Raw genomic sequence first — 24,709 nt, 5'->3', positions numbered from 1 at the left:
AAATAAAAATTGGCCGATTAATCGGTATTGACTTTTTTGGTCCTCCAGTAATCGGTATCGGTGTTGAAAAATCATAATCGGTCGACCTCTACTACAGACGTGAGTGCTACTGGTCGATAGTCATTTAGGCAGGTTACCTTAGTACTCTTGGGCACAGGGACTATGGTGATCTGCTTGAAGCATGTTGGTATTTCAGGGACAGGTTGAAAATGTCAGTGAAGACACTTGCCAGTTGGTCAGCGCATGCTCGGAGTACACGTCCCGGCATCGAAACGAGCATAGAAGTAATTTCGGTCATCTGGTAGGTTTGTGTCACTGGGCAGCTCGTGGCTGTACTTCCCTTTGTAGTCTGTAATAGTTTGCAAGCCCTGTCACATCCGACAAGCGTCGGAGCCGGTGTAGTACGATTCAATCTTAGTCCTGTATTGACACTTTGCTTGTTTGATGGTTAGTCAGAGGGCATAGCGAGATTTCTTATAGGCTTCCGGGTCAGAGTCCAGCTCCTTGAAGGGGCAGCTCTACCTTTAGCTCATTGTGGATGTTGCCTGTAATCCATGGCTTCTGGTTGGGGTAAGTATGTACGGTTACTGTGGGGACGACATCCTCGACGCACTTATTGATGAAGCCAGTGACTGATGTGGTGTACTCCTCAATGCCATCAGAAGTTTCCCGGAACATATTCCAGTCTGTGTTAGCAAAACAGTCCTGTAACTTAGCATCTGCTTCATCTGACCACTTTCTTATTGACCGAGTCACTGGTGCTGCCTGCTTTATTTCTTGCTTGTAAGCAGGAATCAGGAGGATAGAATTATGGTCAGATTTGCCGAATGGAGGGAGGGGGAGAGCTTTGTACATGTCTTTGTGTGTGGAGTAAAGGCGATGAAGAGTTGTTTCCCTTCTGGTTGCACATTTAACATAATGATAGAAATGAGGTAAAACTGATTTGAGTTTCCCTGCATTAAAGTCCCCGGCTACTAGGAGCTCCGCCTCTGTATGAGTGTTTTCCTGTTTGCTTATGGCCTTATACAGCTCATTGAGTGCGGTCTTAGTGCCAGTATCGGTCTGCGGTGGTATATAGACAGCTACAAAAATGTAGATGTAAACTCTCTTGGTAAATAGTGCCGTCTACAGCTTATCATGAGATACTCTACCGTAGGCGAGTAAAACCTTGAGACTTTCTTAGATTTTGTGCACCAGCTATTGTTTACAAATATGCATAGGCCTCCCCTTGTCTTACCAGAGGCCGCTTGTCACGTCCTGACCTTAGTTCCTTTTTTTATGTCTCTATTTTAGGTTGGTCAGGGCGTGAGTTGGGGTGGGCATTCTATGTTTTGTTCTATGTTTGTATTTCTATGTTTTTGGCCTGGTATGGTTCCCAATCAGAGGCAGCTGTCAATCGTTGTCTCTGATTGAGAACCATACTTAGGCAGTCTGGTTTCGCCCTTGAGTTGTGGGTGGTTATTTTCTGTTTAGTGTATTCACCTGACAGGACTGTTTTGTTTCTTCCTCTCACTTTGTTATTTTGTTTTGTGTGTTCAGTCTAATAAATTAACATGGACACTTACCACGTTGCATATTGGTCCGATCCTTCCTACTCCTCCTCAGACGACGGAGAGTTTTGTTACACCGCTCTTCTATCCTGCCGAATAAGCTTAAAACCCGGCAGCTGTATGTTAATCATGTCGTCGTTCAGTCACGACTCCGTGAAACACAAGATATTACAGTTTTTAATGTTCCATTGGTATGATATACGTGCTTGTAGTTAGTCTATTTTATTATCGATTGATTGTAAGTTGGCTAATTGGACCGATGGTAAAGGTAGATTACCCTCTCGGCGACGGATCCTTACAAGGCACCCGGACCGTCGTCCACGATACCTCCGTCTTTTCCTCCTGCGAATGATGGGGATGTGGGCCTTGTAGGGTGTCTGGAGTAAAACCGTCCCATCCGACTTGTTGAAGAAAGATTCCTCCAGTACGGGGTCTTTGTTCACACCCTAGAGGGGGGAATTGACTTCAGCTGTGTGCTTTTGAGGGGATGTGAGCGCATGACAACAAGTGCTAGACTATGATGACTTATAATAGTGTAGTTACAATACATGTACAGTATTAGGGCATGACTTTTTGTGTAGCTTATACTAAATTATTTGCATGGTGTATTTTCAAGGAATCATTCCGGAAATATATCTATCACAAACCAACTAAGTTGCGAAGAAGTTGTTATATTTCATTCCTACTAGTCTCTACAGTAACATTAAGTTCATATTGAAACGTAAAAACCATCACTGCGTAGCTCGAGGACCCCAAAGAGCAACAACTGCAGATTTTATGTTGACAAAAACTCACAATAATGACTTGAGTAAACTTAATTAGTGCATGGAGAACTCTCTCAGTGAGTTTATTTATTTTCAGTCAACCCACATGATGAGCAGTTTGTCTCAGAAATGACTCACGGCTATTGATGAATTTCTTTAATAAACATAAAGACACAAGAATACAAACCACCCCCGAGTCTTATTGCCATAGCGATGCTCTAGTCTCTCTAGCCTAAGTGATACACAGTCAAAAAAAATATTCCTTGTGAAGTCTAATTGTTACCAGGTATATTTAAAGCCTCCCTCCAGATCCTTGCTTCCTTCTCATCCACCTGCATATGAAACAGGCTCACACTAAACTCATCTTGGGCTTTACCCGCCTTGTTTTCAGTGCCTGTCAAATGCGGAGCGTGATTCACCTTTACGATATAACACCAGTTTTGCCTGCCGCCTAAACCAACGAAAAAGAAGCCATTCAGATCTGCTCCAGCAGAGTATAATAGATATTATGGTGGGAAAAAGATTTGGGATTATGTGATAATTGTTTCTATATATCTAAGACTTCTTATATGCAGAAAAAAAAGCTTGCTGTTCATATCATTCAGCAAGCCAAAGAGATATCCAGTCTGAGAGACAAATAGTATTTGACGTCGTATTGTGGTCGTAAAATACTGCCTTCCCTTTCCCTTAGCTCCAGCCAGGCCTCTCCCTTGTCTGATTACAATCACTAGTGACAAAACAGCGGGCCTTCGCTGGCATTTCTCATCTTCTGCGACGTGTTCTCCGGAGTGTCATTTGTACTCTTGTTCCCACAAGGACATTACAATGAGGGTCATGCCTGTCACACACACACACACACACACACACATACAATAAGATGCAGACACGCTGAGTCGACACTAGGCTGACAGTGGGCCGACCCTCCAACCCCTCATTCAACATGCCAGCATAGCCAGCGGTGCCCGATGACCTCTTGACCTTGCATCATTCCCCCTTGCCCCCTGTGTCACCCCTGCGTGTCACGGACGAAGGGGATGACAACTCAACGGGGGTGACACCGGACTGGCCTGCCTCACAAGAGAACGCGACAGGCTGCAGCCCAGCTGTTTGGGATTCGCTCAAATGGCAGAGTCACAGGCACAGCCATGGGTAAAGAGATGCCTGCGGAGTGGCACGACATGATTATTTTGGGCTAACCGTCTGGCCCTTTCGCTTGCTTGCTCAGTCGCTCACTGACCCTACCTCCTCAGGTCATGCAGTTGTATGGAAGTAAGTAAAGAAGAAAAACTACCCAGGTTGGGTTAGATTCCATTGTTTTCTAGTATCTTTGTAGAACTCATATAACAAGCTGTCGGGAGAACTGCTTCAGTGTCCAGTTCACTCGATTTCAAAAAGCTAAAGGGTGAAATAAAGGTCTGCTTGGGAATGTTTTGGCAGCGTGCCATATGACAAAGCGTCTGAAGAGGAGAGGCGAGAAGGATCGGAGGACCAATATGCGGCGTGGAAAGTGTCCATGGTTCTTTTAATAAGAAATACTTAACATGAACACAACTGAATACAAAAACAATAAACGTGAAAACGAACGAAAACCAAAACAGTACCGTGTGGTGGAAAACACAGATACGGAAACAAACACCCACAAACAAACAGTGAAACCCAGGCTACCTAAGTATGATTCTCAATCAGAGACAACTAATGACACCTGCCTCTGATTGAGAACCATACTAGGCCGAAACATAGAAATCCCAAAATCATAGAAAAACAAACATAGACTGCCCACCCCAACTCACGCCCTGACCATACTAAATAATGACAAAACAAAGGAAATAAAGGTCAGAACGTGACTGTATGTATGTATGTATGTATGTATGTATGTATGTATGTATGTATGTATGTATGTATGTATGTATGTATGTATGTATGTGTGTGTGTGTGTGTGTGTGTGTGTGTGTGTGTGTTCAGTGCAGCCATGCCTGACCCTGACTCACTCTTGTTGTGCTCACTCAGTCAACTCAGTAGGCCACTGAACACTGGGCTATTCACTCTACCACTTGGCTATCTACAGAACACAGAGGGGTTGAATCACTGTCAACACAAAAACATATCCTCTGTCAAAAGAGGGGCTTTCTTCGACTTAATATTAACATTGTTCCTGTATTTGTCTCCACATTCTACACGGGTGAGTTGGGTTTAAGTGAGCTAAGGCATTATTAACCTCTTTATGTCAAAACCATCATGAATCCTGTTATCTTAAGAACATAATGTTTATTGCATGAAAAGAGTGTTTCATCATAATTCAAGAAGAAAAGGTGGAGTTTTGCATCATTACAAATTCACACACACACACACACACACACACACACACACACACACACACACACACACACACACACACACACACACACACACACAGAGCATTTGGAAAAGTATTCAGACCCCTTGACTTTTTTCATATTTTGTTAGGTTTTACAGCCTTATTCTGAAAAATGGAATAATGACAAACCAAAAACAGGTTTTTAGAAACTGAAACATATTTACATAAGTATTCAGACCCTTTACTCAGTACTTTGTTGAAGCACCTTTGGCAGTGATTACAGCCTTCTTGGGTATGACGCTACAAGCTTGGCACACCTGTATTTGGGGAGTTTTTCCCATTCTTCTCTGCAGATCCGATCAAGCTCTGTCAGGTTGGGTGGGGAGTTTCACTCCACAGCTATTTTCAAATCTCTCCAGAGAAGTTAGATTGGGTTCAAGTCCGGGCTCTGGCTGGGCCTCTCAAGAACATTCAGAGACTTGTCCCGATGCCACTCCTGCATTTTCTTGGCTGTGTGCTTAGGGTCATTGTCCTGTTGGAAGATGAACCTTCGCCCCAGTCTGAGGTCCTGAGCACTCTGAAGCAGGTTTTCATCAAGGATCTGTCTGTACTTTGCTCCGTTCATCTTTTCCTCGATCCTAACTAGTCTCCCATTCTCTGCAGTTGAAAAACATACCCACAGCAGGATGCTGCCACCACCATGCTTTACCATAGAGATGGTGCCAGGTTTCTTCCAGATTTGACCCTGACCAAGGCCCTTCTCCCCCGATTGCTCAGTTTGGCCAGGTGGCCAGCTCTAGGAAGAGTCTTGGTGCTTCCAAACTTCTTCCATTTAAGAATGATGGAGGCCACTGTGTTCTTGGGGACCTTCAATGTTGCAGACATTTTTTGGTACACTTCCCCAGGTCTGAGTCTCAAAACAATCCTGTCTCGGAGCTCTACGGACAATTATTTTGACCTCATGGCTTGGTTCTTGCTGTGACATGCACTGTCAACTGTGGGACCTTATATAGACAGGTGTGTGCCTTTCCTAATCATGTCCAATCAATTGAATTGACCATAGGTGGTCTCCAATCAAGTCGTAGAAACATCTCAAGGATGATCAATGGAAACAGGATGCACCTGAGCTCAATTTTGAGTCTCATAGAAAAGGGTATGAATAATTACGTAAATAAGGTATTTCTGTTATTATTCTTATTTTTTTAATAATCCCAAAACTTTTTTTGCTTTGTCATTATGGGGTATTGCGTGTAGATTGATTACCCCCCCCCCCCCATTTTAGAATAAGGCTGTAAAGTAACAAAAAGTGGAAAAAGTCAAGGGGTCTGAATACTTTCCGAATGCACTGTGTCATTTTATATATATATGTGTGTGTGTGTGTGTGTGTGTGTGTGTGTGTGTGTGTGTGTGTGCGTGCGTGCGTGCGTGCATAGCATTAGCATTAGGCTAGTTCTGCCATGCAGTGAAATCAGGCCTGAATGTTTCTGCTCCAGATCCTCCATAGCTTTGAGATAACTTAAATAAACATAGTTTTAAGCAGCTTACTAGGCCAGCTAGCTGCTTCTGCTTTGGCTCTGATTTCCACAGGCAGCTCTGAAGATTTTCACCCAGCAAAAAGACAGAGAAAGGGAGAGACAGAGAGAAAGGGGGGGGGGGGGGGGGGCAGAGTGCCCATACAGAGAGATGGGGGAAAGAGAGAGAAAATAACTTCAAGAAGAAAAGAGCGTTGGGGCAACGAGCGACGCGTCCAGCAAACGTCATCAATAACTCAACACTTCCCCTCCTTAATCTATCTGTTAAAATGCAAGCCAGTGACACAAGGCCGACGGAGGGGGGAGGAAGGGAGCGGATCGAGTTTAAGACCCCCAGATTCTCCTCTCTCCCTTCGCAGAGAGAGTTATTACCGAGAGTCAGAGAGCCAGCGGCGTCAAGCGTACGGCTATTTTGTGCTAATGTAGTCAATGGTAAAACATAATGGATATGTCCCTAAGCAGGGCAAATCAGACACTGAAAAACATATAACGGAATTGTCCCAAAGCGCACATTCAAGTAGAGTTAGAATGGCAGAGCCGCTGCTGAAGCATAGAAACTATGAGTTAGCGGGGAGACATAAAAATACGTTATAGAATTGTCCCCAAGCACACCTGGAAGTATAGTTACAGTATAATGGAGCAGAGGAACTATGGCTGGGCCCTGGTCAAAAGAAGTGTACTATATAGGGAATAGACCAAGACTATAAATGAGCAGTTATCTGTGCCCAGGCGGGTAGGGTAGATGCATGCCTCATGCCTCATGCCCCTTGCCCTACACCCGGAACATTCCACTCCAACGAGCAGCCAGTGAGTCGCCCTATCTGGAGAAAGAGAGGGCACAGATGTGGTTTCACATCGGCCCTAGCATCATGTAGGGGGGGTGAGAAGACGTTTATACTGTCGTATCCACTCATACATCAAGTACCATGCAGACGTATAGTTACTTAGCTATCTGTATATCTCGGAGTTAAAGCTCAAGTAGGAAGAGGGAAATGTCCAAATGACTCAGGCTCAAGGTGATGTACAGTAGCTAGCTGGTGTAGATATGCAAGGCAAAAATCCATAGTGCCTCTTGTAAACCATCTCATGTTAATACAGGCTAAGTCAGTGAAACGAGCCATCAAGCAGACCGTTGCTCTTTTCCCTCTTATATCCAGAACCTTACATCACAGTCACATGTATCTCAAAGAAAACCATCCAGCTGCAAACCAGTACTTTAGATTAGAGCGTCCACCAGCCAGACTGTGTTAAAAGTGTTGTTAGTTCTATGGCAGCAGGCGGATATCTACCAGAGCTTAGATCATAACCACATCTTCAAACATCCTTTATAACAGTGCTTTAGAAGAGCCACTATCAGGCTTTGTGAGTGTTGGTAGTTCTAGCAGGCAGATAGTTATCTTCCAGAGCTTATCTCCTAGGACATGGTTGGAAGTTCTAGCAGGCAGATATCTATCTTCCAGAGCTTATCTCCTGGGACATGGTTGGAAGTTCTAGCAGGCAGATATCTATCTTCCAGAGCTTATCTCATGGGACATGGTTGGAAGTTCTAGCAGGCAGATATCTATCTTCCAGAGCTTATCTCCTGGACCTCCATGTTAGAGCACAGTGACCATGTGAGCTGCTATGACATATTTTAAAACGGGTTGTTTGGATCCTGGAAGCCGATTGGTGGATAGCAGGGAGTTATAGCACCTCAATCCCCAAATTATCCAGGTAATGCCTGTTAACAGTTCCATTAGATTGATCAATCCACATCCACTTTCCCTCAGCCGTCAATTTATAAGCTTCATCTCCCGTGGAAAAAAGTGTCTAGACAATATTTCACCATGCTACCAGGCTAGCATTTGGTTTGCAACAGTTGGGATTTGTCTGAACCTTGCTGTCTGCCTGACCTTTTTTTGTGATCTCCACTGTGCCATGCATATGAACGTGAGGAGGCTGACAGCTTCTCTGATCCACGCCAATTCATTTATCAGGATCATTAATGGATATATCCAAAGAATTGGAAGTGCACATAGTTGGCTGTCATTTCAGCTGCTTGGTGTGATTTAGTGGGCTAGCTAGCTAGCAAAGGAGAAGTAGCTAGCATGCATAGATAGCGTGGTTGCTTAGCAACAAAACCGACGCGCAGCGCAACTATGGGGCAAAACAGACGGTTCGCCTTAGATTGTTTTATTACATTTTTGCACTGTCTATATGCACACACACAGGACCCTACACACTCACTGACACTCCAACACACACATAACAGGCTCACACATTTATACTGACTCTACACACACACACACACACACACACACACACACACACACACACACACACACACATATATCCTGATGCCTAGTCACCTTACCCCTATACCTACAGTATCTACCTCTACCACTCTTGTATCCCAGCATATTGTAGATGTGTATAGCTTCTTACTTTCTCGCGTCCTTATTTCTTTTTCTTTTTTTTTCTCGTGTGTTTTTGTTCTACCTTGTTATTTTTAGTGCTACATTGATATTGATCACTGCATTGTTGGGTCTGGAGCAAAAAAGGCATTTCACTGTACTTGTGCACGTGACATTAAAACTTGAAACGTGTAAACTAGATTTTGTCTCCGATGTTTATTGAAAACATAAATACATTTGCACAATGAGCACTTGTTGGTTCTCAAATACATCATTACAGTTGTTGATTAGCTAGCCAGCAAATTTTGGGCATATTAGCATGGACATGACATCTGTCAAAACACTTCAAAAGAAGTCATGGTAACAAGAAAAATACAAAACTAGCTGAAACGAACCACCTACGACTCCACACATTGCAGCTTCTTGTCATTGTCTCTAGCTATCTGGCCATCCAGAATCACAACAACACACGGCCTTCTGCCCCATTGAAGCACACGCATCATTTTTGTGATGTTGTCAGCTAACCCTTCTATAGCTGCATGCCAGTGATTTGTTTAGCATCGCTACCCACTGCAAATAGAATAGATAGAATGAACAACCAGCCCATTTGGCTAACAACTTCACAATCTCAGAACTAACCACTGACTTTTGCATGGCGGAAAGATTAATTAAAACATTTACTCAATATAACAACATTTCTGAAAACATGTTGTTCATCTTTTTTTATATGTGGACAACCATTTTATAAAAGCAATAAGGCCCAAGAAACAAGGAACTCCCTCCTAAGGGCTGTAATTCCCTCCTAAGGGCTGTAACTCCCATCTAAGGGCTGTAACTCCCATCTAAGAGCTGTAACTCCCATCTAAGGGCTGTAACTCCCATCTAAGGGCTGTAACTACCATCTAAGGGCTGTAACTCCCATCTAAGGGCTGTAACTCCCATCTAAGGGTTGTAACTCCCATCTAAGGGCTGTAACTCCCTCCTAAGGGCTGGAACTCCCTCCTATGGGCTGTAACTCCCATCTAAGGGCTGTAACTCCCATCTAAGGGCTGTAACTCCCATCTAAGAGCTGTAACTCCCATCTAAGGGCTGTAACTCCCATCTAAGGGCTGTAACTCCCATCTAAGGGCTGTAACTCCCATCTAAGGGTTGTAACTCCCATCTAAGGGCTGTAACTCCCTCCTAAGGGCTGGAACTCCCTCCTATGGGCTGTAACTCCCATCTAAGGGCTGTAACTCCCATCTAAGGGCTGTAATTCCCTCCTAAGGGCTGTAACTCCAATCTAAGGGCTGTAACTCCCATCTAAGAGCTGTAACTCCCTCCTAAGGGCTGTAACTCCAATCTAAGGGCTGTAACTCCCATCTAAGGGCTGTAACTCCCATCTAAGGGCTGTAACTCCCATCTAAGGGCTGTAAGCTGTAATTCCCTCCTAAGGGCTGTAACTCCCATCTAAGGGCTGTAACTCCCACCTAAGGGCTGTAACTCCCATCTAAGGGCTATAACTCCCATCTAAGGGCTGTAATTCCCTTCTAAGGGCTGTAATTCCCTCCTAAGGGCTGTAACTCCCATCTAAGGGCTGTAACTCCCATCTAAGGGCTGTAACTCCCATCTAAGGGCTGTAACTCCCATTTAAGGGCTGTAACTCCCTCCTAAGGGCTGTAACTCGCTGTAACTCCCATCTAAGGGCTGTAACTCCCATCTAAGGGCTGTAACTACCATCTAAGGGCTGTAACTCCCATCTAAGGGCTGTAACTCCCTCCTAAGGGCTGTAACTCCCATCTAAGGGCTGTAATTCCCATCTAAGGGCTGTAACTCCCATCTAAGGGCTGTAACTCCCATCTAAGGGCTGTAACTCCCTCATAAGGGCTGTAACTCCCATCTAAGGGATGTAACTCCCTCCTATGGGCTGTAACTCCCTCCTAAGGGCTGTAACTCCCTCCTAAGGGCTGTAACTCCCATCTAAGGGCTGTAACTCCCTCCTATGGGCTGTAACTCCCTCCTAAGGGCTGTAACTCCCATCTAAGGGCTGTAACTCCCATCTAAGAGCTGTAACTCCCATCGAAGGGCTGTAACTCCCATCTAAGGGCTGTAACTCCCTCCTAAGGGCTGTAACTCCCATCTAAGGGCTGTAACTCCCATCTAAGAGCTGTAACTCCCATCTAACAGCTGTAACTCCCATCTAAGGGCTGTAACTCCCATTTAAGGGCTGTAATTCCCATCTAAGGGCTGTAACTCCCATCTAAGGGCTGTAACTCCCATCTAAGGGCTGTAACTCCCATCTAAGGGCTATAACTCCCATCTAAGGGCTGTAACTCCCTTCTAAGGGCTGTAACTACCATCTAAGGGCTGTAACTCCCTCCTAAGGGCTGTAACTCCCATCTAAGGGCTGTAGCTCGTAACTCCCATCTAAGGGCTGTAACTCCCTCCTAAGGGCTGTAACTCCCATCTAAGAGCTGTAACTCCCATCTAAGGGCTTCGCCTCGGGAGTTATCACATGGTAATCCCCAGGTTCTCATGCCTTATTGCTTACTGAAGACCCTGTCAGGCCTATCCAGCACCTCGTCACAGGCCACTCACTCAATCGCCCTGATAAAGAGGGTTGAGTCACTCTGTGTGTGAGTGTGTGTATGTGTTTGTGTGTGTAAGACACAACCAGGGTTGTATGAGTCAGCAAGCCAGTGTGGCCACATTCATGACAACAAATAAAGTGCAGGGGCCAGAGAGACCGCAAGCTCTGGAAGACATGACCAAGTCAGACACACACGAGCGCACACCATTCAAAACCAATTTCAAACCTTAGGCAATCTATGTTTTGCGGAAAAGTGGTGAGCACTATCACAACATCCAGCTTTATTGTCATATCTTGTATTCTTCCACATTGGATTGATACGCGCCTGTAAATACACTAGAAGAAAAGGTCTACGTCCCAAATGACACCCTATTCGTTCTTATAGTGAACTACTTTTGACATAGGGCACTGATCAAAAGTAGGTCACTATAGTGAAAAGGTTGTCATTTGGGATGTAGGCTAATAAACTAAGGCTGTTTTTACAGAGACAGCCCAATTCTGATATTTTTTCCCACTTAATGGTCTTTCCACATCAGAACCTGATCGGATTGGTCAAAAAGACCAAATTAAATCAAGTCACATTTTGTTACATCTCACATAGGTTAATAGACTAACAGTGAAATGCTTACTTACAGGCCCGTCCTAACAATGCAGCTAGAAAGATTTCAAACATAATAGAACAAATAATAACACGAGGGATAAATCCACAATGAGTAACGATAACTTGGCTATATATACGGGGTACCAGTGCCAAGTTGATGTGTAGGGGTACGAGGTAATTGAGATAGATATGTACATATAGGTAGTGGTAAAGTGACGAGGCAACAGGATAGATAATAAGCAGTAGCAGCAGTGTATGTGATGAGTCAAAAAAGTTAGTCCAGGTAGCTATTTGGTTAACTATTAAACTATTTAGCAGTCTTATGGCTTGGGGGTAGAAGCTGTTCAGGGTTCTGTTGGTTCCAGACTTGGTGCATCGGTACTACTTGCAGTGTGGTTGAAGAGAGAACAGTCTATGACTTGGGTGGCTGGAGTCTTCGACAATTTTTAGGGCCTCCTTCTGACACCGCCTGGTATAGAGGTGATAGATGGCAGGGAGCTCGGCGGGCCCCCGTGTTGAGGGTCAGCGTGGCGGAGGTGTTTGCCTACTCTCAGCACCTGGGGGCGGCCTGTCAGGAAGTCCAGGATCCAGTTGCAGGGGGAGGTGTTCAGTCCCAGGGTCCTTAGCTTAGTGATTGAACGGTGAGCTGTAGTCAATGAACAGTCTTCTCACATAGGTTAATTTGGTCAAGGTGGGAAAGGGAAGTGTGGAGTGCAATAGAGATTGCGTCATCTATGGATCTGTTGGGGCGGTATGCAAATTAGAGTGGGTCCAGGGTATCTGGGACGATGGTGTTAATGTGAGCCATGACCAGCCGTTTAAAGCATTTCATGGCTACAGATGTGAGTGATCTCCCTGAACCAGTCTGTCAATTAGACAGGTTACTTTGGCGTTCTCGGGCACAGGGTCTATGGTGGTATGCTTGAAACATGCAGGTATCACAGACTGGGTCAGGGAGAGGTTGAAAGTATCAGTGAAGACACTTGCTAGCAGGTCAGCGATAGTGAAGAAAAGGCCAGAATTGTGCTGCCTGTGTAAACGTAGCCAAAGAGATTCCAGATCATTGACACCAATTCCAGAGTCCCCAAGGGTTGCTCTGACATTTACACTTAGAATTTTACACCAAATAGGGGTCAAATGGTTAAAGGTATCTTCCAGCCAACAACACATTACTGTACAGTATTACCATTGGTCAAAGCTCTGTGATAGAGAGAGAGAGAGACAGAGAGAGAGAGTTCCGCACTACAGAAACCTGACCTCTCAAAACACCCCCACCACTAACAGCAGCACATCTCCCTCTCGACACAGGACCTTAACTGTCTGTGCTGAATAGTACAAGGAGAGAGATGAAGTTGAGTGACAGCAGTCAAGAAGGTGCTTCTTAGTGACCTCAGTATGTTTGGCTGAGCATGGTGTTCGTTTGCACTACCATAGCTGGGATTTGGTTTGATTTCCTGCATGGGACACTAAACATAATTACATGTTCAACTGTTAATCACTTTTGCGTAAAAAAACGTCTGCTAAACGACCATATTATATGATATTATCAGATTACAGATTGAACTGCCTCTAGTGTGCTCTCCCTACGATGTCTGATTCCTGCATTGGACACATGTATAAATATGACTAGGTGTTGAACTGTAAATCGTTTAGGATGAACGAGCATATCATCATTACTATTTATGACAGTTTAAATAGGTTTCCTCCAGTGTGCTCGCTCTCTCTGCGTGGTGTAGACCGCCTGCGTGTGTCGCCCACTGGTTGGCACGGTAATGCCCGGTGGGGCGTGGGAACACTCGCTGTTTACCTCAAAGATCATTTAGTAATCCCCACAGAGCAGGCATGTACTGAACAGCAGTGCACGTAAAACAGTGCATGTTAAACTAAACCCAGGGGGATGGATTGGAGGATACAAACAAACTAATGTGTGTGTGTGCGTGCGCGCGCATGTGTGTGTGTGTCCCAGTGAGGGCGGATGGACACACAGTAGATGCACACACCACATGGGTTCTGGTGACAATCATGTCAGATTGTCCAACAGAGGATTTGGAGATTAAGACTCTTTGTTCTAAGTTAATGACTCACGAGGCTGGGCTGAAGAAGTCTAGCTGTTTGCGTTTATCAGTGATTTAGACTCTTTGTCCTAAGTTAATGACTCACGAGGCTGGGCTGAAGAAGCCTATCAGTTAGTGTTTATCAGTGTTCCCCAAACCTCTCTTCGGGAACACACAGCCATGTAGCTATACTTATTTGATGTGTTTCAGCACTGGTAGCCCTTGATTAGTTGAATCAGGTTCCAGTTGTGGAATAAATGAAATAAGTGGAACTGGCTGGGAGTAGGCTGACTCCAGGAGAGGTTAGGGAAACCCTGGTGTACATGAGTTACTCCCCAAAATATAGTGACTGCCTGCCTAAACGTCCGCAGGGGGACACGAATGAGTCCAAGCATGAAATCTACAGTGAAATATTAAAAGCTCTGCTTTCCAAAAATCCCCTTCCCTAAACTCCAGTCTGCCTGCAACATCCTCTCCCTCAGACTTCCATTTTGTAAGCAGTCCAGCAATGACATGGATTCAAAAAACAGATCCTATAAGAGCCCAAATGGAGGTCATTAAACTTTGAGAAGCAGGAAAAACATCCCTTTCTTGTAAGTAAGCATTTCACAGTAAGGTTCACACCTGTTGTATTCGGCGCATGTGACAAATACAACTTGATTTTATTTTATTTTAGTGCTAAAAATGGAATCCACTACTTCTCCTGGCAGTGCTGCCCGCCAGGTCACCTCTCTCTCCTCTCCCAGCCCTGGTAAGACAGACAGCTTTATAGTGGAACACCACCTCTAAAATGGTGCCTACCAGGGCTTACCCCTACCCTCTTCACCATGCGATTACCCCTACCCTCTTCATCATGCCCCTTGCCACCAACTCTACAACCCTGTCTGATGCCGCTTCAATGGTTTCTGACCGTTTGCTCATGTTGCTCCACATTGCCATAGTACAGGACAAGGGCCTGCTCTAGAGGAAAGCTAGCACCCCTCGCGGACCACAATGCCCGGCACAGTGCAAGCTTTGCAAACAGTAGGCTAGGTACCCAAGTGAAATGTCTCCCTTGATGAAAATCTATCTGGCCAGCAAAACATAGACAGACTTTCCCATAAATGTTTCATTTGCAAGTACTCAGCTTCCCCTACACAGTGTGCAAAGAGTCCCTTTCGCCATTCAAGTGAAGTGACAAACCTCAAACATGGACTGGCTGCCATGCACGGCCAGAGTATTGAAGATGAGGGAGAACAGTGTTTAAAGCCTAGACCCCTCAACCAAGAATAAGCATCTGATCTATATATCCTCGGAATTCTAATTACACACATAATCAGAGTCCCAAATGCCACTATATTCCCTGCATAGTGCATTATTTTTGACCAGGGCCCAAAAGTAGTGCACAATGTAGTAGAATAGGGTGCTATTTGGGATCCAGCCCATATATAAACCCTATAGAAAACTCTCCAGTCTCCTTGGACTCTGAGCTGACACTAAACCAATACACATTGCAGTGTGTGCCTGTCAGGGACATGGCAACAGGCATGGCCTGCATCCCAAATGGTACCCGATAGCCTAAATAGTGTCCCACTTTTGACCGCTTACGGTGCCTTTCAGGACACAGCCATGATATCAATAATTCAATACAGGGGGATGCCAGCGGAGGACCATTACTATCACAGACACATCACACGAGAATAATGCGTTGTGTCGTTAAATAATGGAGGATGATCGACGGTTCATGTACTGGGCCTTTGAATGAGAAGACTTGTGTTGGTGGGGAAGATGCACGGCTTGAGTGGGATTAGACTTTGCAGCAATTGCATTACCTCTGTGGAGTTGTACTGTGCTTAGTTGAGAAGGACTCAGGGAAGGAATGAGAGCCGGAGAGAGTACTGAAGTGGGAAGAGAGTATTGAAGTGGGCGGGCTAGAGATATCCTTAGAGAGAGAGTAGCTATTGAAAGGGGAGTCCAGCCCGCTTACAACGAATAAGATATTGCAACATGCCGTGTGTTTTGTAGAGATGAGTGGGCCCGACGGTTTGCTCTGTAGCATAGCTGTTTGTCAAGCCTGACATAATGTCAATTAACAAGGCCCTATGACGTGGGTAGACTGTCAAACTTGTTACACATGAACCAAACTGACATCTGAACACTGCACTTGGCTTGAGCAAACATATGTGGATCAGACATGTGTATGTGATCATGTGTAACCTGCTCTCTAGATGGTAAGTAGATTTGGGTATGTGCTTGAGTTGTATCAACATGAAAAAAGGCTTTTGTTATATCTATCAATGTTTCATATCATGTTTCTTGGACATATGTGCTTGTGAGTGAGTGAGTGAGTGAGTGAGTGAGTGAGTGAGTGAGTGAGTGAGTGAGAGCTTTACTATTAAAGCCTTAATATTTGACCAAATCCAACACACCAGCCTCTCCAGCATGTTGTATTCCATAACAAATGACAGTGGTTGGCTGGGACCATAATTGCACTATAAAGATTGCTTCTATGTGAGAAATGTGTTATAACTTGATCTAGAAATACCTTCACTTTCACAATAGCCCATAGTGTTTAATCGTTAATTAACTGTCAATCATTTAAGGTGTTACATATATAGAGATAATTCTGCTCATTCGGATTGCAGGCAAATATACAATTTCTTTGGATAATTGAAGCGGCTTTTTCTTTGATCTCGGCCCAGAAATCTATTCCATGAGATTTCTCGATAACGGAACCTGTTACTGAGAGAGTGAGAAGAGAATTCCTCGTCAAGATCAGATCAGCACACTGAGCATGCCGATCGAATTCCTGGGAAACGGGGATTTGAGAAATACGCAGACAGTTTACGGGGTCTAAATTTAATACAGACAGAAATGTAATTCACTTATCACGAACACTAAAGGGCGGTGCATCATGATCGTACCGTTTCTGACTGATTTGTTGGGCAATGGCCAAAATCCCTCGCGGAAGGATCACCACATGTGTGTTTGTCGAGATAAGACATCATGCATAGGTGACTCTCTTAGAGGCTTTTGTACTTGATATGATTCTTATATCTATGTGCCTGTAGCCTAATCCCCAAATTTGAGAGGAAAATCCACTCCGTATTGAACGCTTCCAGTGTTTTAGGGTCATTTAGCCTATTTGCGAACCACTCAAGTCATTGGCGCAATCAAAGCACCTAACATGAATCAAACAGTTCGGGAACTTCAACAATCAGTGTGAGTAAATCAAGCCGCGTAATGTTGGTTGCTGCCGAACTCCCTTACCTTAGCAACACAGCTATTTCCCACGCGAAGAATCCCCATACAGCTACAGATTGCAGCCTTTTCCGCGTCATCTCAAGATTTGAGTTGCATATACATATACCCGGGAACGCCTCAGCTGCCTCTGCTCGCCACTTAGGGTAAGACTCTTGACTTTCAGCACCGTGGACAGTGCTCCAACTGATGTCGACACAATCCAACACGCGGCAGGCTCGTGGCGCACGGTAAACGCAAACGCATAACAGTTTCGGAATCCCACATATTACTAATCGACTTCACTACTCATAACTGGACAGGTTTTTACCGACCTTGCAACGACATCAACAAGAGAGCATAGTCAATTCTGAAATACGACTCTAAAGTAGGAACACCAGTAATGTGGGGTAGCACTCGGCAGCTGTACACATTCTTGACACATTCACAGACATCTCAGCGGTCTTGGAGAGCGGGGGCACAGAGAGAGCTCGCCCCAGACGCGCGCTGCACCTGTGACTGACAGCGAATTATTCCACTCGCTCCTATAAATGTTCCAGCAGAGCCACGCTATAGCTTCAATTAGACAAGCACTGATGTGGAACATCATTACTGCATGGGCATCCCGCATCTCTCTCTCTCTCTCTCTCTCTCTCTCTCTCTCTCTCTCTCTCTCTCTCCGTTTCATTGACATATTACAGCACGATCCTGTAATATGTATCCAATTTGTTGTCATTTACTAGATGTTACTTGTCGAGTTGCTGTCCAGATCAGCCTCATGTGTAAGCTATAGCAGCCATAGTTTACACATGACTATTTACTATTATATTACAAAACAACAACATTGAGTGTTATTCATGATTGCTTTTAAGTACCATTACGGATTACTACATTATGCGTCGTATCTCTACGGGTCTTGATCGTATCGCTACGGGTCTTGATAGTTTCCCCCGCTATGACCATGAGCAAAGCAGTCAGGAAAGCTTAATAAATAAATAGTCCATTAATGGATTTTAGAACATGGACAATTAGGATAGAGTTACTGCTAGGGAATGTGACGTTTCCACCAAAGCTTACCTTCATATGAGTAATATGTCCGTTCATGTATACAATATTGAGAACATCCGTATGCATATGATATTATGTATAAGGTCGGCTCGGATCTGCACGCACGCACGCGCGCACGCACACACACGGGATGACGAGAAACATTGTGAGTTCAAAGGGGGTGTATGATGCCAGGCTAATGAAGACTGGCAGTGTGGTGCCATGAGCAGGGTGTCCAGCACAGCTGGGTGGAGGTGGTTGCATCTGTGTGTGCTGTACTGTAGACACACACACAATCACAATCAAATGTAGTGGGTCATGTTTTTGTCAAACCGATCTGGAATCAGATGATAAGCAGGCATGGGGCAGCAGGCATGCACTCCGAGTTTAGCCTGCCGAACAGAGCACTCATGCAGTCAGACTATTTGGCCTGTCCCTGTCAGTTTGACTTGCATTACTGATGCTATCAGAAATCCAGTCTCTACACATGTGAAAATTGCTGTTGAACTGGGTTGAACCCTGATGTCCATAGAATGGTGTGTAATTATTTATTGATGTTGCCAATGTGATGGGGGGGATGGTGTAGAAGTGTAGTGTGGTCAAGTGCTGGTTCCTCAACAGCTGTGATGACTACACCACAGGCCAGGACAGGTCTGTAATGCCTCTGGGCTGCTGGTGATAGCTTGCTGAAGGTGTGAGGAGCACAGCCCTCTCCAATGTCACCTCGGATGATGGGGTGAGAGGAAGGTGTGTATATTTAAGAGAGAAAGAGGTAGGAGGATTGTCCTGTTAAGCTATACGCTGTCAAAATATTCTCAAAACACTATGATTGTGTAATGAAACCATGAAAGGTAGTGTACCTAGCCTGAGTTATGGTGTTTGGAGGGTGTTTGAATATAAACCTAATGCAAGTACTCTGAAACACCCAAAGTGGTTCTTAAATCTGAATATTGGTGTTTTTAAGAGAATGTTGTGAAAACCCTTTTTGGGGTTTCAGTGCATGTAAAAGGAAGCATCAAAACACTAAACAATATTTTTGCAGACTGTGCCTCTCATACAATCAAATGGTAAATAAATGAAAATGGTTTATAGCCTCAATATTGATTGATGGAATATGGATTTTTTTTTTGTCTAAATTCTTTAGACTGATTAGAAACAGGAGACAGAGAAAGGAGTGACAGTGGAACAGGCGGAAGCGGGAATTGAACCCCCGACCTCTGGGGTAGTAAGATGGGACATTTCATTGGAATTGAATTGGTATTTTATACACTCAACCACACAGCCACACTGTAAAAAATAATTATGAATTTGACAAAAAATGTATGCAAGTTGTTTCAATGATTTGTTCATTTCATTTTACCCCAACATTTTATAATAAACATAATATGTTGCTCAAAAGATGGAGAAAATTGAGTGATTGAACTCATTGGAAGTCTGGTTTAAATCTCTTTGCACTTCTTACCTTGACACGTGGCTCTGTTTTCAGAGGACCGTGGGTAATTCAAACATTTTAGACTTATTCATTATTTTACACAATGTTGTATGCATGCTTGAAGAAAGAAAGTGTACATCTATATTACTATTAATATAGATGTACTTTTCTTTCTTCGTGTGTAAAAGCTTCTTGTGTTTTCAACCTTTCCTGTTAGTGCTCCCAGTCCTTGGCGAGGTGTTGCACCATACGTGATTAAGTGGTGTTACAACACACCATGTAAAGTTTCAGAACATCTCAGGGCCATGTTTCAATACTCCAGCAAAGTTAAGGTTTCGTCTCCTTCACGTTGGTGGCAGCTCAGTTGCCACTAGTTTTGGTGTTACAAAGCACTTCATTTTAACAGTGTATGAACAGGAAAAAACATATTTGAAAAAAGGATGTCGGCTGTCAGGCAGCTCATTTCTTATAAAAATGTATAAAAAAGTGACACATGACATGCAACTTCTCCTAGCTTCTCCTAGCTGGCTCCCTAATTGCTTTCTGTATGTCATCTAGTGCTAAAGCACTGGCCTTGCTCTCCTGATAGTTCTTTCTATCCTGTCAAGGAATGATTCTCAAACTTTTGTATAATTTCAGCCAGTAGTTTTGAAAGTGGTGCTCACAAGCCAAAACGGTTCGCCGTTATTTGTGTATTAAGTCATCCATTTTGTGTTATATGTTCCCGAATTTTACAATTCTTATGATATTGTCAGAATTTTGCAATTTTTGTGATATGTTTACAGATCCAATTCTCGCAATCTGTTACGAATTTGTTCTTAAGATTCCGGAGTGCATCTTTAAGGAAAAACGAGAAGCTCCTCTTTGGAGGAGGTTGATTTATTTACCCTAATAAACTCAGTTTCACAGTTTGTGACATTCCCTTTAACCACTTGCCTCCCTAGAGTGCCTGGTGACTCAAACTGACATATGCCACAAAGCTTCAGAACTCAAAACGCCCCCTGGTTGGAAGTTTACAGTCTAATTACAGAATACCCTAGTGAGTGTGAGGTTGATGCCGGTATCTGCAGATGTTCTTCTGACGCACAGTGAGAAAGAGAGAGCTCTTATGGATGCTAAGTTCATTGCCAGGCCATGTCTGCCACTGTCAACATTCTCAGTCAGGCTAAGAGCTTGTGGTGACAGAACGAGAGACGATGAGAAGTTTGAAAGTCTGCGTGGGTGGGTGAGAGGGTATGACAGATGAAGAAGGTGAGAGAGAGGGTGGTTGGGATGTTATGGATGCTGTGGATAGGTGGAGAAGATGAGAGACAAGGAGGGGGTGGTCTGGTATCTAAGGACTTTTATTATCCATACTCATCTATAGCCGCTTGTCAATTTGCCCTCTGATAATTTCCCCATCCTTCCTCGGTGAGAGAGAGATGTTCAGCAAGGCCAAAGATCCATGACTGATCAGTCCCTGTCACTGTACCTGTCCCTGCCTCTGTCTCTGTCCCTGTAATAGATTCATATCAGGGACTATGTTCCCATATTCACACTAGAATGCATGACAGAAACAGTGCTTCATTTTAATTGGTTTGCTAGTGTGGATTTAGGAATAGAGCTCGGGCTCATGCATCTTTATACAAAGTGTAGTATGAGTTTGGACAACTCTTATGGCCCTGCTGGTAAAATGTAATTTAGGAGAGCCAGGATAAGGAGGACATATCAGACCTAAGTGGCATCAGGGAGACTAGAGGGACTAGAGAGGAGAGAGGAACTCGAGAGTGATAGTCTGTAAACCCTGGATGATGATTGAAGAGTGTGGTCAGAGTGGAGTATAGACTTGGCTTTCATTGCCGGAGACCCACAAAATGCGAAATATGGAAATTGCAGGAGTAATAACAAGTAGATTCGAAAGTCTCACAGAAGTATTTAAATCTACCATTTTAATTGCAAATGAACACATCGTTTTGAATAGAATGACACTGTGAGGCTATCCAGACATCTGGTTCAGTTACCTTTGAACGAGGCACCCGTATTATAACTCGACAAATACATCTACAGAAACCCTTTCTACGGGGCAGCGTCCATATCTTTGATCGTGCATATTAACTAACTGTCATCTCTCAGGCATCCCTCCCTGGGATGATGGTGCTTCCGTTTGTCACGACTCTCCTTGTTCGGGCGGTTCTCGGCGTTCGACGTCACCGGTCTTCTAGCCATCATTGATCCATTTTTCATTTTCCATTGGTTTTGTCTTGTCTTCCCACACACCTGTTTTCAATCCCATTCATTATCTGTTGTGTATTTAACCCTCTGTTTCCCCTCATGTCTTTGTCAGAGATTGTTTGTTGTCAGTGTAGTGTTTTTTGTATAGGTGCGCGACGGGTCTTCGTACCCATATTTGTTTATATTCATTGTTCTTATTAGTGTTATGGCGCATGTTACTTGGACATTTATTAAAAGACTCCATTTTTACACTCCGTTTGACTCTCCTGCGCCTGACTTCCCTGCCACTTATACACATATCTCTGACACCGTTTGCTTAACCAATAGGACTAATCTGGTGGATTTTACCTCCTTATGTTGAGTCCGGCCTCGTCGCTAAGACGATATGCATGTGCATGGATTAACAGACACTCCCATCAACATGACTAGAGGTTGTTAGGCAGGTGATGAACGATATTCTACACACAGGCAGCCAAACGACTTCCCCCATTCACATCCATCATTAAACAGAATACACTGTATATCTCCGCCTCGCAGTAAACAGGCAAGCTGCTGATCTTATTATGACACTTATTTCTTAATCTACGGGATGAAAGCCAAGCATGACATAGTGGAGGGGCTCCATACGACAGAGATTATGGCTGCTGTATCGTAGCTGCGGAAAAGATAAATTGCTCAATTGTGGTTTTGTGGCCAGCCATTATAAATCTTCCCCCAGTGTGCTGTGGCAGAGTATTATGGAGATGTTTATATTGGAGGTGTCGGTGGGGCATGGTTGTAGTTCAGCGGGTCTGGAATCTGAAGCATTTGGAGTGATTCATAAATAATGGAATTGTTATTATTAGCCTTGTTTTTATTCCTATAGGGCCTTTCAAGACAACGCTACAATGTCTTCTGTGTTTATTGACATGATAGACAATGGAATAGGAATAACAAGATGATGTCATTGTATGTACATATGTAGGATCGTATTTTGATCACTCTTTTGTTATTGAGAAATTTCCTGCACCTCAGGGTATACAAACTTGTAGTGTATTCAAGGTTTCAAAATACTTCTAAAGTTTGTAATTTACATTACTAAATGTCAGACTTGATTTGCCCAATCAAAAAATGTTTCAACCCCTACACAAATGTCCATTAATTATAATCCACATTTTAATTCACATTTCCTGTTGCGCCATGATTATTTTCCTGCTGCAGTAAACAGACTCAAATTAAGATCCTACATTTGTGTATGTTGTCTATAGCACATATATCCACTACATGGCCAAAAGTATGTGGACACCTGTTTGTCGCACATCTCATTCCAAAATAATGGGCATTCCACTAGATTTTGGAACACTGTTGTGGGGACTTGCTTCCATTCAGCTACAAGAGCATTAGTGAGGCTGGGCACTGATGTTGGCCCGGGGTTGAGGTCAGGGCTTTGTGCAGGCCAGTCAAGTTCTTCCACAGCGATCTCGACAAATCATTTCTGTATGGACATCGCTCCGTGCATGGGGCTATTGTCATGCTGAAACAGGAAAGGGCCTTCCCAAACTGTTGTCACAAAGTTGGAATCACAGAATCGTCTAGAATGTCATTGTCTGCTGTAGCATTAAGATATCCCTTCCCTGGAACAAAGGATCCTAGCCCGAACCATGAAAACCAGCCCAGACCATTTTTCCTCCTCCAACAAACTTTACAGTTGGCACTATGAATCCGGGAAGGTAGCGTTCACCTGGCATCCGCCAAACCCAAATTCCATTGGACTGCCAGATGGTGAAGCATGATTCATCACTCCAGAGAACGCGTTTCTACTGCTTTCTAGTCCAATGGCGGCGAGCTTTACACCACTCCAGCTGATGCTTGATATTGCACATGGTGATCTTAGGCTTGTGTGCGGACGTTGCTTCCAGAGGCAGCTTGGAACTCGGTAGTGAGTTTTGCAACCGATGACAGAGGATTTTTACTCGCTACACTCTTCATGCCCTCGGCAGTCCTGTTCTGTGAGCTTGTGTGGCCTACCACTTCGCGTCTGAGCCGTTGTTGCTCCTAGACGTTTCCACTTAACAATAACAACACTTACAGTTGAACGGGGCAGCTCTAGCAGGACAGAAATTTGACGAACTGACTTGTTGGAAAGGTGGCATTCTTGACAAACACGTCACGTTAAAAATCAGTGAGCTCTTCAGTTCGGTCCATTCTACTGGCAATGTTTGTCTATAGAGATTGCATGGCTGTGTGCTTGATTGTATACACCTGTCAGCAACGGGTGTGGCTGAAGTAGCTGAATCCACTAATTTGAAGGGGTGTCCACATACTTTTGTGTGCTAGTGTCCATTGTATTGAATTTGACGTAAGACAATAGAAGATTAGCCATAACATAACAGATCTTTCTGTTGAAATCAACAACGATCTTTCTGTCCTGCACAGCCGTGATCACAACATGGCCCCTGATTCACGCTCTAACAGAACTCACTTTATTATATAGCATACCCTGCAACAAGGACAGAAGTCTTCCCTTTCATGCATAGTTTTATGCCATCTTTAGCACTCTGGGGGTATGCTAATTCCAGGAGCTTTGCAGTCGTTAATGATTTACTCACAAGCTGCCAAAGGGAGTCTCGTACTGTAGCAGCACAAATCAAATGGGTCACACCAGCGCTAAATAACCCTCTAGCTAGTGCCTATACGGACCTCCCTTAATAAGAGGACTGTAGTGCAGACACAGCTAGCCCCATGGATGGATCCAAACAGAACAGGCAATTTGGGGGAGACTCCATCGAGTCATCAACATTGGGCATCTGGACTGGAATGGTCTGGCTGAATGTTAGGGAGGGGAGCATGGTGTGTGTGTGTGTGTGTGTGTGTGCGTGTGTGTGTGTGTTTGTGTGTGCGTGCTTGCTTACGTGCGTGCAGAAGAGGAAAGAACAGGAAAATATTTTCCTCCACACTAAAACCCCAATATTCAGCCCTGTGCCGAGTGGTTGTCTGTCTGGTATTGTCTGCTATTAAGAGCCACAGGCTGGCTGGCTGGGGAG

The 24,709-nt window shown here is 44.2% G+C and overlaps 1 protein-coding gene across 1 annotated transcript in view; it reads right to left on the bottom strand.

The window, feature by feature from the left end:
• Positions 1 to 17,644, bottom strand: part of LOC110533186 (glycine receptor subunit alpha-3) — a 116,676-nt gene extending 99,032 nt beyond the window's left edge. Inside the window, exon 1 of the mRNA XM_090187590.1 lies at positions 17,027 to 17,644. Within this exon, the coding sequence (XP_090043716.1) occupies positions 17,027 to 17,097 (71 nt within the window). The 5' untranslated portion in view covers positions 17,098 to 17,644. The remainder of the gene's footprint in view (positions 1 to 17,026) is intronic.
• Between the last annotated feature and the right edge of the window lie 7,065 nt (positions 17,645 to 24,709).

Source organism: Oncorhynchus mykiss, chromosome 10, assembly GCF_057628025.1.
Source record: "Oncorhynchus mykiss isolate SJ-2025 chromosome 10, ASM5762802v1, whole genome shotgun sequence".
Classification (NCBI taxonomy): domain Eukaryota; kingdom Metazoa; phylum Chordata; class Actinopteri; order Salmoniformes; family Salmonidae; genus Oncorhynchus; species Oncorhynchus mykiss.
Note: the sequence above shows the minus strand (reverse complement) of the source record. Positions and strands in the feature narration are given on the sequence as shown.